The sequence below is a fragment of the Diceros bicornis genome, chromosome 11 (assembly GCF_020826845.1).
Source record: "Diceros bicornis minor isolate mBicDic1 chromosome 11, mDicBic1.mat.cur, whole genome shotgun sequence".
NCBI classification, from domain to species: Eukaryota; Metazoa; Chordata; class Mammalia; order Perissodactyla; family Rhinocerotidae; genus Diceros; species Diceros bicornis.
The window spans coordinates 38,711,284-38,728,131 of NC_080750.1; the positions used below are offsets into that span (position 1 = coordinate 38,711,284).

The window sequence follows — 16,848 nt, forward strand, 5'->3', positions numbered from 1 at the left end:
GCCTAGGTGTGTAATAGGCTGTACCATCTAGGTAAGTATACTCTGATGTTAGCACAGCAATGAAATCACCTAACGATGCACTTCTTAGCACGTATCCTCGTCGGTAAGTGACATGTGACTGTAATAAGTTTGGGAGTAGGGAGTACATAGCTCTCACCTACCTCTAAGTGAAGCTCTTTATATTTGTCAAAAGATCTAGGCATTTTCTGGGTAAATTGGTTTAGGTCAGCTCATAATACAATATCAATGGAATTCTTAACTGTCAATTCCAAAAAAGTTATATGAATTAAAATTCACTAATAAGTTAATTATTTTCAGCTTTTCTTTCCCAATTTGTTTACCCCGGAATAGATAGGAGGAGCACTGTTTTTAATCCGAGTAACTTTCAAGAGAACTGAAGTAAAAAGAATTCAAGTTGATTCACCTCTTTTCTAGTTTCAGTTGTTTTGTCGTTTGTTAAAGCAAAAGCAAGTGCTGGTAATAGTTAACTAGGGCAAACCCAACATAAGCTTTCCAGTGAGCCACATGCAAAGGTCATTGCTGTTTCTCCTTCAGGCCCTTGCTCCAGGCCGGGCTGGGACCTTGACCTAGGGCTGCATGTGGCCTTCCAGGCGGGTGCCTTAGTCCCTGCTTACCTGGGATCTTGGTCATTTTCCCCTTTTTTGTTATCCGTTGGTAACTGGGGCTCCCATCTTTCTTCCTAGTCCATCTTCAGCTATAAGCCTAAGGTAGTCCTTTTTTGTTGTTGCCACTAGGTCAATTGGTGCTGCTTTTTAGCAATGGAGACTACAGCTTCAGGACTGGATAGCTGATCATTTCAAGGAAATACATATTAATGCTCTGGGTACACACCCACTCCTTCACACATGCGTACAAACTCGCACAAGATCACTCTCATTTCTGGAGTGAAGGTTCATGACATTTTAAAAACACGGTAATAAATTGTATTATTGCTGAGACATTAGATAAATTGTTTTCACTATGCTAGGTGTATCTTAATTATTATAGTAACCCTCGCGTTTAGCACGCAGTTTTGTGGCACATAGTAAGTTCTTAAGGATTACTTATTGATGCCAAGAGAGGTAAAGAAGGTTAAGGGAAATGTTGATTATGGGTGAAGATTGAAGATGAGATTATCAGGAAGATAAAGAGTAGTGGTCTTTCCGTGACCTTTCCTCCCTTTCTCCTCCTCCATGCCTGAGGCCGGTGGGCTTTGCTAACAGCTGTGAGACCTCTTCTGGGTTTTCATTTTCTCATCTGTAAAATAAGGTTGCTTGATTTTATAAATTAACTCTAAAAATGCTAGGATTATACTTCTTTTAAGTTGCCAAAAAACCTGTCTAGGAGGGTGGGGCGTCTATTTCTTTTCTTCTCACTTTAAAGCTGATATAGAATCACTGAATTTTACGTTAAATATTAGCAGCTAAACAGGTCTCTACCACAGTGACCACCTTTTAGGACACAATGTTAAACGTCTCTTCCCCTGCCTATTCCCATGGGTTATGACTTGTGGAAATTTCATCTCATCGCAGTTCCAGCAATCCGTGGTATGTATTGTCCTTGGGATGAAAACCTGCCTTTGAAATACTGCAACTTGGTCATGTTACTTACTGTACGAAATACCCTAATTTTGATGTCATTGTAAAGCTCTAGTCAGCGTCTGTCTACGTTTGCGTTATTTTCTCTATTCAGTGACATTACAAATGGAGAATTACAGATAATTACAATGTGTTAGTGCTATGCTTTTTCCTTCCACTTCATTTAAAATAGCTTATTAAGATCAATTAAGAGGGAATGTCTGACAGTGGAGGACTGTTTTTCATGAGCGGGAGCTCTTTACCACTATTTATCCTGGTTAGAAGCTTTAATGGCTTTGGGGATAGATAACCTTTTTCGAGAGAATCAGAGAATTGACAAAAGCAAGCAAACCTAGCCAGGACAGCACATACAGGAGTTTAGTACATCTCTGTCTGCCAGGACACAGCTTTGGACAGATGGTTGTTTTTTTACTATCTGGATTTTACTTAGTAGGGAATTAAGCAAAGTTAAGTCAAAGATAAGCAGAGTTTGATATTGTGCCACAATTCTGCTCCCCACCCCCCCCGCCCTTTGTGCCACTTTCTGGGAACCATTTTGATATTTTGGTGGGAACATTGAAAGAACTGAAAATGAGAATAGAGTGATGATATAATGTTTAATCTCAGACCACAGTGTGCCAGTGGTATTTTTGTTTGCTCACTGAAAAGGATATGAGAAATTCAGAAGCAGCCCACCTCCCCACAAAAAGTGCTCATAGTTTTCTCCATAGTACTCTTGTGAGGAGGACAACACTGCTCCATTCATATGCATTCATAAAAGATCATGCTCTTGAAGTGCTGGACCAAAGCCAGGAGAGGAAGCAAAGCTTTCTTCAAGTTGTGAGTTATTTTTGCAGGATGAGAGTGTAAGAAATAGGGTGACAACCAAGTAATTAAGGTTCTTTAAAACTGAAAGACGTCAGGACAACTAAGAGTTAGTTGTACCTCGATTATAATTTTTTTCTTTTGCTATCTACCTAAAACCTACAATGTGAAAACTAAAAGATCTGAGATCACTCTCAGTTTTCATTTTATAGATGGAAAAACAGGTTCAGGGATGTGAAGTGACTTGCTCACAGTCCTCCAGTGGCCAATCTGGATCTCTGACCCTTTTAGGGTCTCTGTCTCTAACTTCTGACTTTTTCCCTGTCACTGGTGGGTCTGATTCAGTGACTTGAACACAGGCACCACTTTGAAAAGCTGTGCTGTCAGTCTTTTAGGAGAGTGAATGCTGGGAGTGGTTTGCTTACTGAGTACCTGGATTTAGATATGCACAAATGCTCTGAATAAAAAAGGGCTAAGAGATAAGGAAAGGAACAGGGAGGGAGGGTTGGGAAAAGGGAGAGGCAATTCTGAGGTGGGGGAGAACCTGGATGAAGGGAGGTGGAAAGATAGAGAACTCCTGTTGACAGCTCTTTCTGGGAGACTTGGGGGAAGAGATTGCTAATAGGTATCTAATGGGGATTCTTTTCAAATGAAATGGTCTACGGTGTGTCCAGCACTTCTGCCTGACCCCAGGAAGCTTTAGTAAAACGACAAAGTTCACAATAGGTTAGGGTGATTGGTTTTCTATGGAAACCAGCAGTGGAGCTGAGATTGGCATAGGTTGGAAACAGAAAGAGTAGTCCAGACCCAGCAAACGTATGGGTACATGGATATGAGATAATGTTACATGGTGGGCCTGGGGTGGAAGCCACATTGTGAGTAGGGTGGCATAGCTGGGATTTGAAAGCAGAGCCCATGTTTGTAATCATTTCTAGCCCCTCAGGACACAGTGAGAAAGCAAGCCCAGTCTGTTAAACAAATGATTGGAAACAACATGGTCAGACCAAAAAATTCGTAAAATGAGTTGCTAGGGCCACCCGGCAGGTCCCCATTGGGCATCTTCCCCAGAACCTGGTCCCTAAGTATTAGAACTTGACTTCACTTTTGTGTGTGAATCTGGCTGTCCTAAAAGGCAAGGTGCTCATAGTGATGGTCACCTGGGGAGGAGGCATTTCTGCAGGCTGGACACGAGCCACCTCCACCACAGTGGTGCCAGGTACCTACCACAGTCAGGCACATGGGAGCCCAAAGGCTTTTGCAGTAAAGCCAATTCATGCCAAGCTCTACTACGTCTGTGTCAGGAGGGTGCATAGCTCCTCAGGACTCTTGTTTATTTTTCTTTTCTCCTCCTTAATTATTAAAATTTTCTGTGAATGTTCCAATCTATCCTAGTTAAGCTAAGGGGAACCAAGACAAGAGACAAGAGCCTTTGGCCTACTTAGGTCAGAGGATTAAGGCAGAAACGGTGCCCCCTAGTGTGCAATTACAGAAAGAGAGCCTCAAAGAGGAATGAAGGCTAGAGCTCCCTCGGTGCTCAGCTGCCTCCTCCGTTTTGGAGACAGACACAAGATGGTGGTGTAGTGGTTACATGCATGAGCTCTGAAACCAGAGTGCCTGGGTTTGATCTTGGCCTGACTACTTACTAGCTGTGTGCCCGTGGGCAAGTGACGTCACCCTTATCTGTAAAAAGGGGATTAATAGGACCTACTGCACAGGGTTGAGATTAATTGATTAAATACAAAGAAGGCACTTAGAATATCTTTGTTACTCTTTCCTATGTAAGCCTTGGGGTTTCCAGGTTTAGTTTTCACATGAGAGAAGTTTCGTTTACAAAAAAATTGACATGTGATAGCAGAGGAGAAGGAAAGAGGAAGTGAGAGAAATGAGACTCTAGATTTTATTACCTCCTCTGCTTTTCTCTCTTTTATGACTTTCCCTCCCAACTCTATCCTTTATCTCTGCTTTCCTGCCCTCTGTACATATTCCAACCCTATTAGTAATCTATAGATAATTCTATTAGTAACAAGGTAACCTAAAATTTAGCAGCTTAAAACAACAATAAAAAATTATTTTTTCATACAGTTCTTGTGAGTCAGGAATTTAGGAGCAGCTTAACTGGATGGTTCTGGTTTAAGATCTTTGATGAGGTTGTAGTCAAGATGTACCCAGGGCTATAGTCACCTGAGGGCTTGACTAGAAATGGAGGATCCTCTTCCAAGGTGAGTCACTCACTTGGTGCCAAATTGGTTCTGGCTCTTGGCAGGAGACCTCAGTTCCTTGCCATGTGGACCTCTCCATAAGTTGGCTTGAGTATCCTCAGAAGATGACAGCTGGATTTCCCCAGGGCAAGTGATCTGAAAGAGAGAGAGAGAGTCATGTGGAAGCTCTCCTTTCTATGACCTAGCCTTGGAAGTCAGACACCATCATGTCCATAATATCTTAGTAATCACGTGTGTTAGCCCAGTTCAGCATGGAAAGAGCCTACACAAGGGCATGAAAATCAGGAGGTAAGGCTCATGGGAACCATTTTGGAGGCTACCATACCCCTTTGCTCTACTTTTATCTCTTTATCAACCAAAGTTTTTTTCTTAGGCTGCCCGTTTTCTGTTAATAACTCTCTGTCCATTATCCTTTTTGAGAGCCACAAAAGTCTCTCTCTCCATCAAATTTATTGCTTTGTTCTCCTTCCAGTCCTTTTGTTCTCCGGACCGATCTTTACTCTGCCCTTCAAATCCTAGAATTTCACCACCACTGACATTTTCTTCTCTTAATCCCCCTCTTCCTGATCCTCCATTTTCTCCTTGACCTCAGCCCATGATCTCGTTTCCTCTGCCCAAGCTCCTCAGAAGTCCCTTCGATCTAGCTGATAACTTTCCCTGCGGGAATATTTACTGTGCTTAAATCACAGCATTTTCTTTGGGACAGATAGGCAATAAAGAGTACTAAATGTGTCATCAGCTGCCAGATGGATGAAGAAAGCATTTCCCTGAAATTTAATTCATCATTCATGTCCCAATTTAAGACTTTCAAGGCAGTAGTAACTTAAGGCTTCAGAGTCAGGGGCACGTCTGTGGACACAGGGATAAAATGTCTCACATTTTGATGCTGAAGTGTATGCCCAGAGGCTGTCTACTGTGAGCATTCTTGTTGGTTGAAAGAAGAAAGAAAAAAGTACATTTGGAACATTATCCAACATCTTGAGATTATAAACTGTCTGATGTGCTGATATTTTATCTGATGATGTCTCCTGGGTCTGCCGGTGGTGAAAGATTTTCCAGATTTGTGAAGTGTGATGAAAGGGCTGGTAGTATCTCATGCTGATTGGCAGAGCTAAAATGTAACTCTTTGACCTTCTGAACTTGGAAACTTCTTTTCGAAGCTGTGAAATGTAAATCCACAGTAGCTGCTAACCTTAGCCCTTTTTGCTTTTCCCTGGAGCTTTGGCTTTTCTTGGTATTTAAAACCAGTTAATAATCTTCAGTACTAAAAGGCTGGCTCCTTTTATACTCTCTTTATTACCCCAGAAATGTTGGATGGTGACTTCTTCTTTGAACGTAATTGATTCTGTTGACAGAAACAGAAACAAAAGGAGGGACTAAACAGTTTTGAAGACGTCAGTGCCCGAACAAAATAAATCATCGTAATGACTTTCAGACTCGGTTTGAGGACAGTGATGTTCAGATCGTAGTTGCTCAGTAAATAGGGGCCTTTGGTGGGTAAATGGCTCAACTTGGCCAAAGCCCACCTTTGTGGGGAGGGACGGAGTTTGCCAAGCAAATCCGTGTATAAATAGGATCAACTGTCGGAACTTTATTTGAATATAAGCAACACATGTATTGATCGTAAATACCCCCTTATTCATGAGAGCGGGTCATTAGAAATTCTTCTTGATAGTACATTAGAGATAATTGAATGGAGTTACGATTTAGATGTTGTCGTAGTGAACTGGCCCATGCCAGTGACCAACTGTGGTAGCCTCCATAGCTGGAACTGAAGAGACAGGCACCTCTCCCACCACCCCGGTATCCTAGAAATTGGTGATACTTCTCAGTGAAAGCATGCAGGCATTTTTAGCAGGTAGGCATGGCCATACCACCTATCTGTCGCTCAAAATCGCTAAGACAACACTTTGCTTGAACAGCTCACTCATAGGGGTGTGCTGGTTTTCTCTGCTGATTTTGGCAGGCCATGTAGTCAGCTGAGGTGGCAGCAGTACTCAGAGGAACAGAAAAGCACAAGTCAGCAGGTTCCACACAGCCCCTTTCATAGACTGTTGAACCTTGTACATGCACAGCAGTGGGTTTTGTTTACCGCTGTTCACCACTATTAACCAATCGCAGATCTCAAGCACCACTAATTTTGCCAAATGAATCAAGTCTAAGGTATGGCTACAGATGAGAATACTTTGTATGTTACTAACCCCTAGGTGCTGATTCGGATTAATTTTTCTCATATCTCATTACTAATACTGAAGTGTTTCACAGTAAATTATCACAAATTCAATATAAAAGTGATAAAGCTTTCTCTCTCTCTCTTTTTTTTTTTTTTTGTGGAAGATTAGCCCTGAGCTAACATCTGTTGCCAATCCTCCTCCTTTTGCTGAGGAAGATTGGCCCTGGGTTAACACCCGTACCCATCTTCCTCTACTTTATATGGGATGGCACCACAGCATGGCTTGATAAGCGATGCATAGGTCCGAGCCTGAGATCTGAACCACCGAACCCTAGGCTACTGAAGCAGAGTGCTTGAACTTAACCACTTCACCGCTGGGCTGGCCCTTAAAGCTTTCTCTTTTTAAACACATTCCTAATTCAGCATTTGTAGTAATTTACACTGGTTTTCTTTCTAGGTAATGGAATTGATGTTTCTGATATTTTTTTAAAAACCCACAAAAATGATGAAGCAGATCTATTTATAGGTAATATCTAGTATACTGATTTTTTTTTAATCTTTAGTACATTTCAGAGGTCACCTTTTTTTTTTTTTTTGGTGAGGAAAATTGGTCCTGAGCTAACATCTGTGCCAGTCTTCCTCTATTTTTGTATATGGGTCGCTGCCACAGCATGGCTTAATGAGTGGTGTAGGTCCATGCCCGGGATCTGACCCTGGGCCACCGAAGCAGAGTGTGCTGAACTCAAGCACTGTGCCACTGGGCTGGCCCCAGAGGTCATCTTTTGAAAGTAAAAATTTTTCTTAAGCTCTCTCTATGTGAGAAAAGGATGTGAATTTGTTTATCAATTTGTTTATTATTTGACTAAATTACAGGAATGTGACTATAGTTCTGTAATCTTAAAGCATGTTCTAACTATACCACAGTGACTATTTTGATGAGTGAGTCTGGGATTGGGTGGCATCTCTTAGCTAATTTAATAGCCTTACAAGACTTCTCTCCTAGTGTTCTTAGAGGAGGGCATAGTGTGAGAACAGCCAAAGAGCTTCTGGGCTCTGGAGTCAGACCTGGTTTAGATTCTGACTCCACATTTGCTGTAGTATTTGAGCAAGTATATAACCTCTCTGAGCTTTGGTTTCTTCACAGATCAGTGGAGATGATGATATTACCTAATTCATAAGTCATAAAGTACTCATTTAAGGACTTGGCACAAAGTAGACATTCAACAAATTGTAATGAGTGTCGTCTTTCCTTTTCTCACAAAGAGAAAGTTGCTTGGCTATAGATGACTTGCAATGGTGAGATATTTAGATGAGCAACACAGAGAGCTTAAACAAATTAAGGTAGCCGAACAATTAATTACAATTGCTGCTAGAAACTTCCTCCACAGAAGTTCTCAACCTTGGCTGCACATTAGATCCTCTGCGGAGCTTCGAAAAAATACTGGTGCCTGGACCCTACCCCCAGGGATTCTGTAATGTGGGGCACAGCGAGGCAATAGAGTTTTTCAGATCTTCCCAGGTGATTCTAATGTACAGCCAAAGACAGAGAACAGCCGCTTTATAGCAACAACCATACCCTGAGGTTTATTCTGTTCTAGAGTTTAAAAGTTTAAGAATTATGTTGGAAGAAAAGCTTTCCTAAGAAAGTTGTTGTAGACTGGGAGTTTGCCTGCTGGCTAAATTTGGCCCGCAGTCTGTTTTTCTAAATAAAGTTTTATTGAGACATAGCCACGCTCATTTGTTTGCATTTGGTCTGTGGCTGCTTTCATGCTACAACAGCAGAGGTGAGTAGTTGTGACAGAGATCGTATGACCCACAAAGCCTAAAATATTACTCTCTGCCCTTTGCAGAAAATATTTTCGACCCCTGCAGTAGGCCACTTAAAAACTGAATCATAGTGCCATTTTCCAAGATGCATCAGGAAAGTCAGTTCTACATAAGAATATCTCCTAGATTCTGTTCAAGTGTTTCCTTTTATGAAAAATAAAAATGAAGTAGTGTCCAGCATTATACTCAAGTCAATAGTAATATGCTATAATGCATTGATATAGCCATTTCTGCTACTTTTTTTGAGAATTGCCTATTTCTGAACAAGACTTCATATTTTTAGTGTAGTATTTAACATTTCTGTTTAAATTTTAAGTTTTGTAGAAGTTGTAATAATTCAGTTATCAAAGAAATTTAATGTATGACACTCTGACCTAACTCCCTGGCTAAAACTGTAGAAAGCTGGAATGTTACTCATTATACTTGATAGCTTTTTCTGCTCTGATTTCAAGTGTTTTTTTTTAAAGTTCTTAGCAGAAGCAGATTCTCGTACATTTCCCTTCCTTGCTTACTCGTAAAAATGGAGCTCCTTCTGCCAGAGAAGTAGGTAGCTGGGGCAGCGATGCAGGTCACAGAGAATGTACTCAGCAATATCTCTACAGTGTTTTCTATCACCTTCCCTCCTTGACCAATCAAGACCTCAGCAGGAAATAGTCCCCCTCTTCTTCCCACCCCTCAACATAATCTCATCTTTTTGAACCAGTTAATAATTATGGAAGATATCTTGAAAGAGTCCAGATGTTGCCATCCATTTATGCTTCATTGAGGAGGATCTCTCTAACATTGCAGCATCTAGGCACTTTCTTTGTGCTGTCTCAGCATCATAGTTGCTGATGGGAGCGTGAATGCTCATTAGCATTTTAAAAGATTTTAATAAAAATTGTTAGTTTGACAATAGAAATGGGACAGGTTTAATCAGGAATGCCATATTTTAATCTCTCTGGTGCTAATTCAATCCTTAATTCAATAAGAGAATAATTCTCTTACAAGAGACAGGGAAATACATAAATTGTGCCTGGGAAACAGTGAGAATTTTGTCGAGTCATAGCTTTAGCCCATGTTTTCATTGCTCTTTGTCTGCATGTCTCCCAGAGCTCTGGGAATGCTCTGCTTTATATTTCACAGTAGACGCTTCACATTTGCCAGGGATCTGTCCAGAGAGCTTGTGAATACCCAGCTTTTCTTGTACCCTTGGAGCACCAATCTTCATTATTGGGAGGTCAAGTGAACGTAATCACTAGCTGTGTGATTCAAGTGTTACAAGCGCAGATTCATGCCTCAGCAAAATGGCTCCCTGTCACCGATCTTCAGAGTCGTTTGTAGCCCTCAGAACCTTAGAAGCCATATCCTGGAATGTAGAGGTTTCGAGGAAGGGTGTTAAGTGTACACATATGTTGCCTCATGAGATTGTAAACTTCTGGGTGGTAATGACTGTCCCTTCATCTTTGTATCCTTTAAAAATCCAGTGTAGGTTGTTGCTGAGGGAGGAAAGGAAAATCGTTCCTGTGTCTAATGATGTCCCTGTCTATTCAGCTGTGCTATCATAGAATGATTCCTTTTATTTTTTCATGTTTTCATTTTCTTCATGAAAGCTATGTTTTCAAAAAAGGGAACATATTTGGATAGATAATTAGATAAGTCATTCCTGTTTACTCCATATAGGTTTTAAAATTTTTTTTTTTAATGCTTGAGGTTTAACACTAAAAAAATCATTTGATTTGAGAGTTGAAAAAGGTTCTTCTTGCCATCATCATTGGCTAAGAAAGCTGCATTTCCTGGTGATTTAGTGAAACCTTTGTCAGGTACACATGAAAGTAGCCCTTCACTTGGCCCTATGCCCTCCACCCTCGCCCTCTCCATGAGGTGCCTCCTCCTCTGAGGCCCAAGGCTTCAGCTCAGGTGCTGCTCTCTCTTAGTTGTCAGGGAAGCAGCTTCCCCCACCTGCTCTGTCTCCTGGTCTCTTTCCCTGCTTCTTGCCGCCTCCAAATCCCAACACAAACCAAGTTTGTAATTGCTGGATTATACAGGGAATCAGGATAGGAGGGAGTGGGGGTTTAATCAAAATAAACATTGGGGAAGTTTAAACATTGGGGAAGTTAACGGTGGTTCACAGGAATCAATTAATAAACACTCCGATGAGTCAACCATCCATGTGAAAATGCACAAGGAGGTAAAAATGCCTGCATTTTAGCTCCTTCTGAGTCTGCCTTCCTAGAGAGCCCTTGCATCACACAAAACACATCAGCTTGCAGTAAACCAAAACTTACTCAGATTAGCTCAAGAAAGGGACTTGTTAGAAGAACATTACCTGCTTCCAGAAGAGCTGAGCAAGCGTGCCTGGGGAGGGCGGGGACAAAGGCAGGTCTTAGGACCTCAGCAGTGGATGTGGGGTCTGCACACTGCACGCTTCCCTATGCTCTGAGTGTTGGGAGGAGAGATGATTCCTGCCTGGTGCCCAAGCCTGACCCAGTCAGCTGTGGCCTGAGGATGTGGGGCTGCCCAGTTCTGGGCTGTGAGAATTAGACATGCAGGTAAGCTGATCACTGCCCACTGTCATGCAGGCATTGAGAGTCCACCTCCCCCATTACTGTAATCTTGGGGTAAGCAATGATCAAAAGGGATCTTTCCATTTACCTTTGAGGTATAACTTTCCAAGAAATGACATTCTTCTTATCTTTATTCCATTAAGAATTTGACTGATATGAATTTAATTGGATCTCTTATTTCCGTGACTGACAATTTTCAGTCTAGGAAGGGTTGGATTAGAAGAGGAACGGACTTGGAATAAATTATTTAGCAAAAGATCTCTTATAGCCACTGTACATTCAACAATTCAGAAACATTTCTCAGTCACTCGTTTCAAGACTGTGCAATGTTTTAAGGAAAGATGCTAATAACTAATATTGAGTTAGTGTTACATGTCAGTGGCTGTGCTAAAGGATTTTACGTATGAGCTAATTTTAATTCTCTAGCAAATATGTGAGCTAGGTGCTGTTCCCTATTTTCAGAGCAGAAAATTGACTTGAAAAAGAAAATTGACTTTGAAAGTTGAAACAATTTTTGAAAAATTGAGTCACTATAAATGTAAAATGCGGGCCAGCCCCGTGACTTAGTGGTTAAGTGCATGCGCGCTGCTGCTGGGGGCCTGGGTTTGGATCCCGGGCGCACACCGATGCACCGCTTCTGCGGCCATGCTGAGGCCACGTCCCACACACAGCAACTAGAAGGATGTGCAGCTATGACATACAACTATCTACTGGGGCTTTGGGGGAAAAATAAATAAATAAAATTAAAAAAAAAATGTAAAATGCATGAAAAATAGTGGTGGGAAACAAAATGGGCAGGTAGGTAGGTAGGACAAATCATGGCCTGAATGCCGTGCTGAGATTTGGGGGTTATTCTATTGGTGATGATGACTCCCTGAGGTTTTTGGATCCTAGAGGTGATATCAGAACTATCCTTTGGAGAAGGTTCTCTGGCAGTAATGAGTGGGATGGGTGAGACTGAAAGTAAGTAAGGAGGCCTTTGATGAGGTGCCAAGAGAAGCCTAAGGAGGACCAGGACTAGGGTGGTCGCTATGGAAACGGAACAGAGTAGCGAGTGTTGTGGTTTTCTTTTTGGCTTTCCTTTCAGTCCCGTCTCTGGGCCTTGATTTTAAACAATTTAGCTTTTAAACATTCTAGTATAGAGTTCTACTGATTTTGGAGTTACCTTCAATTTAGGTCGCAAACAAATAAAACAACCGAACAAATGAAAATGCCAGATTTTGAAAGGCTTTGATTGCCTACCTTGTGTTGTGAGTAAGCAAAATGATTGAATTCTTTTTTTTTTTTTTTTGTGAGGAAGATCAGCCTTAAGCTAACATCCGTGCTAATCCTCCTCTTTTTGCTGAGGAAGACCAGCTCTGAGCTAACATCTACTGCCAATCCTCCTCCTTTTTTTTTCCCCAAAGCCCCAGTAGATAGTTGTATGTCATAGTTGCACATCCTTCTGGTTGCTGTATGTGGGACACAGCCTCAGCATGGCTGGAGAAGCGGTGTGTTGGTGCGCGCCCGGGATCCGAACCCGGGCCACCAGTAGAGGAGCGCGCGCACTTAACCACTAAGCCATGGGGCTGGCCCAAAATGATTGAATTCTAAGGAGTCAGGTGTTTAGCTGAGTGCAGCATTTCCATCAGGTTAGGGGTGGCCAGAAAGGGCCCCACACGCACTCCCACGCTCCCACACAACTACTCGCTCTGTCAGAGTGAAGGAGATGAGACCTTAAGAGAAGTGTGTTTGCCATGCAGGAGGGGAGCTGATTCAGGATATCTTAGCACTGTTTTTCCGTTGTCTTGGGTTTCCTAACAGGACACGCTGCTGCTGGTTTTACTGTCCACACAAGGTGTGATTACATGGGATCTGAGAAAACAGCCCAGTTTTTACATGGCTTTTGTTCTTGAAGCTCGGATTTTATTCTCCAAGGACTTCTGGGTGATCCTGTTTGAAAGAATGTTTATAAGTAGTGGGCTTTCCTGGGTTTTAAACCAAACTCAGCATCTGTGAGGTTCTCCACGTCACCCAGAGAAAGAGAGTGGACTCAGTGTCTCCAACTTGTGGGCACTCCGGGAAGGGCAGTTGCCTGCCCTGGACCTGCATCATTTATGCTTTCATTTAGCAAGTATATATTAAGTACTGTGTGTACCAGCACTGTGCTGCATATGGGGGATGCAATAATGAATAAGGCACAGCATTATGGGGCAGGAGCTACTGGAATAATTTAGGCATAGAAGCAAACACGTAAGCACAGTGGTACAAAAAATGTCGAAGATGCTTCTCAATATTTGGTAAGTCCTTTCACCTTGTATGCTCCTGAAGGGAATAATTTTTTTTAAAAAAGAAAGAAAATTAAAGATCAAAGAGAAAAGTTGAGTTCAAAAGTCTCAGAGGCCTTGGGGATTAAGAAAAAATTCTCTAAGCCTATGGAATAATAAGCTTAATATGAATAATACTCGTAATAGGAGTTTTTCAATTCGCATAAGAACTAGAGATATTTTTGTGTTAGGCTGGGAATTTCAGCTTTGTTGAAGTGGAACTTGTCTTTTAGTTTTATCTTTCATTTCCCTCTGGTTCCTGGTAGTAAAAATTCTTATAGCGCCTAGGAGGAATTCCTGCTGTCTTAGGGTCGGTCGGTAAAGAACAGGCTTGAGCTACAGCTGCATTTGGATCTGGAATCCACAGGAGGTTGTGGAAGGTGATACAGTCCTGGGCATGGAGCTGGAGTTCTGAGACAGGTTTCACCTTGGCAGGGACTCCCCGAGGTCAGCCACAGGGGTGGCTGTGGGATCTGGGGACTCAGTGCTGATATTTCTTGGAATTATCTGTAGTTCTGAGCCTTATTTTGCCACTAATGAGTACCTTATTCAGCTATGAGGCCATGAACGTCTGCTTTACTTTATTTCATTGAGGTCAAAAGTAACACGGTATCGAAGAGAGTAACACACTGTCAGTTTCCTGATGTCTAATCTGAATTGAAAATATTGTATCTAAGGAAGAAATGCATTAATATGATGTATATAGGGAGAGAAGTGAGATGAGAAGAAAGGGAGTGCTTCCCCTCTTTCTGTATCATTGTATTTTTATATTATATAAGCATTTTCTATTATCTAAAGATTAGCCAGCTAAAGATTTGTAAATTTATCCTGATAAATAACGGTCACTCTCCTCTTTTCAGCAGGTTTCTGGACACGGCAGGTCTTCTTCCAATGTAAATGGTGGACCTGAACTTGATCGTTGCATGAGTCCTGAAGGTAGTCCTCAATTTGATGATTACTTTTATAAAGGAAGTCATCCATGTAAACTTGGTGGCTACCGAAAACCCACTTGTGCTAAATTATGATCTTCCGAAACAGGGATGTGATCATGTCACCAATTAGTCTGTTTAGCCTTAGTGGGCGGGAGTCACTTCAAGATATACAAAATCTCCTTGTTGTTAATTAAGCTATCCCTATTTTAAATTTTAGACTTGGGCTTCTTTTATTTTTCCTTAGTGGCAATCTACTCACAGTTCCTAGATGTAGACTTTCCTTTCTCTCAATTAGATAACAAAAGCATGTTTCCTTATTTTATGTGTGCTCTGTGCTAGGCCCTGGGAATACGTTGTGAAAAGTAATCAAACTTAATCACTTTCTCCTCCTGTCCTCCTCCCTCCACTTTTTCAAAAGACTTTGAGCTGGGAATTAGCTTTAACATGGCATCCTAGCTGGCTAGAGTTTTCTTTACTGGAAAATCCTTAGGAAAAATCTTGAGAAAATTGCTGACATTAAATCCCCATCATCATCCACTTCCCCTTTCTCGAGAATTGACAAAAAAGTTTACAAAGTTTTAGTTACACTTACTTTTACTTATTTCAGCTGGTATTTCAGGGATTTGTTAGGTTTATTGATTGTTGGTTTCTGATTCCAACCGACAAGGTCAAAAGGAAATTGGTGATTCAGGTGTTCTATTCAGAAAATATGCTCAGAGATTTTTCTTTAGTTTCATCACAGATTTAGAAATAAATGCATTGCAATTTGTTATTTTACAGATATGTAGGCATCAATGGAATGCTGATATGTTTGTTTATCCTTTTTTGCAGGTGTGAATGGAAACAGGTGCTCTGAATCAACTCTTCTTGAGAAATACAAAATTGGGAAGGTTATTGGTGACGGCAATTTTGCAGTAGTCAAAGAGTGCATGGACAGGTGAGTGGATAGTGAGGATAATCATTTGTTCACCTACGCATACATTTTTCCCTTGGAGTTTATTCTTCTCTGAATGAACAAAAGCCCTTCCTGGAAAGTCTCTTCATCCCCCTTCCTGAAAGAGTCTACCTTTGAGATCAGCTGTTTTGCATGCCCACAGGCAATTTGACAGGGAAAAATATACATATACACACAGAGTATAAACCTGCTTTGTATGCAGTTGGGCCAAGAGATGTATCAGGTCTCATCCATGAGCCAGAGAGAAATGGGAGAGAAGACTCATTTAAAAAAAATCTCCCATAGCACTTACCTGTGCCCCAGGCACTGTTCTCAGTACTGTACTTGTATTAACTCATTTAATCCCCAGGGTAACCCTCTAAGTTAGTATTTAATTATATATACTAGTAGTTCAGGATACATGATCTCTGACTCTATTTAGGATCAGAATCAGCACACTTTTGCCTGTATTAAAATTATATTTTTGCTTGTTCAGCCTTATTTTGTTTAGGTCCTAAATCGTGAGAAATCTATTCTTTTAAATTCCAAGCTTTTTGTAAGCAATATTAAAACAGGAAAAGACTCAGATTAGAGTCTTTGTGCTTTATAGACCGCTATCCTACCTGTTGTAAGTGGTAATTTTTATTATTTGTGGGGAATTTTCCAGAAAGTTCTGGTAACTACAGTTTTTCCATTTGCCACATCTCCATTGAGGCTTTAGTGATCTTTATATTGGTGCACAAGGTAACTCCCTGTCCTCTGACCTACCTAGCTCTGGTGCACAGTTTGCCACCCAGATAACAAATTAGGCATCTAAACTATGACTTCTAAAGACTTGTTAGAAATCTGAGGCAGGGTTTGGTTTGTGCTGTGGGGAAGCAATTTAAATAAAAGTTATTCTTCCAAGTAGGCCTCATCAGAGTGTGCTATGACCACATGGCAAAAGCTGCTGCGCTTGAGGGAGCTAATGTATTCCAAGAACACTGCAGTGTTCTTTGATGAACTGTTTTCCTCTACTAAAAGATGGTTCTTGGCATGTTCAGATTAAATTATGTTAAAGATGATTGAAAGTTAAATAACATCAAGATTCTTGAGTCCAAGTAAACGATCTCTCTGCCACCCGATACGAGCATTTAAAGGTATGGATAAGGTGGCACCAGATGGAGTTTTGGCTCAGAAGTAGATACTGGAAGTCCTAGGGACTTTTCGGTTTTGAATAATGGACTCAGTAACTAATGGATTAATGTAAGGGTGTATTGATAATAGAACATTTTAGTTACTTTGATTCATTTTTCTTAATTTTATTCTGCCTCCTAGGAGAACTCTTTTGAAATTTAAGTATGGAAAAACAGTTTTTTGTCCAGCTCTGATGCAACAGAGTTTAAGTACTTTTACTATGTGAGATATTTACTAATATTGTAATTATTAATATTTATAAAAGGAGATTGACAGTGAGGCTTTGAATTTTCTTTCTTTTTGGGGGTACCTTTCTCCCTGACCCCACTCAAC

General features: G+C 41.1%; 1 protein-coding gene across 7 annotated transcripts in view; it reads left to right on the top strand.

Annotated features, from left to right (window-relative positions):
* Positions 1-16,848, top strand: part of DCLK2 (doublecortin like kinase 2) — a 141,316-nt gene that overhangs the window by 92,478 nt on the left and 31,990 nt on the right. For 5 of the 7 annotated variants that reach the window (XR_009221549.1, XR_009221548.1, XM_058550171.1 and 2 more), the window contains exons 6-7: positions 14,334-14,409; positions 15,237-15,342. Coding sequence is in view for 5 of the 7 variants with exons in the window: in XM_058550171.1 (XP_058406154.1) it covers positions 14,334-14,409; positions 15,237-15,342 (182 nt within the window). In the remaining 2 variants the exon portion in view is untranslated. The remainder of the gene's footprint in view (positions 1-14,333; positions 14,410-15,236; positions 15,343-16,848) is intronic. The other 2 variants (XM_058550172.1, XM_058550174.1) reach the window with 1 other exon arrangement.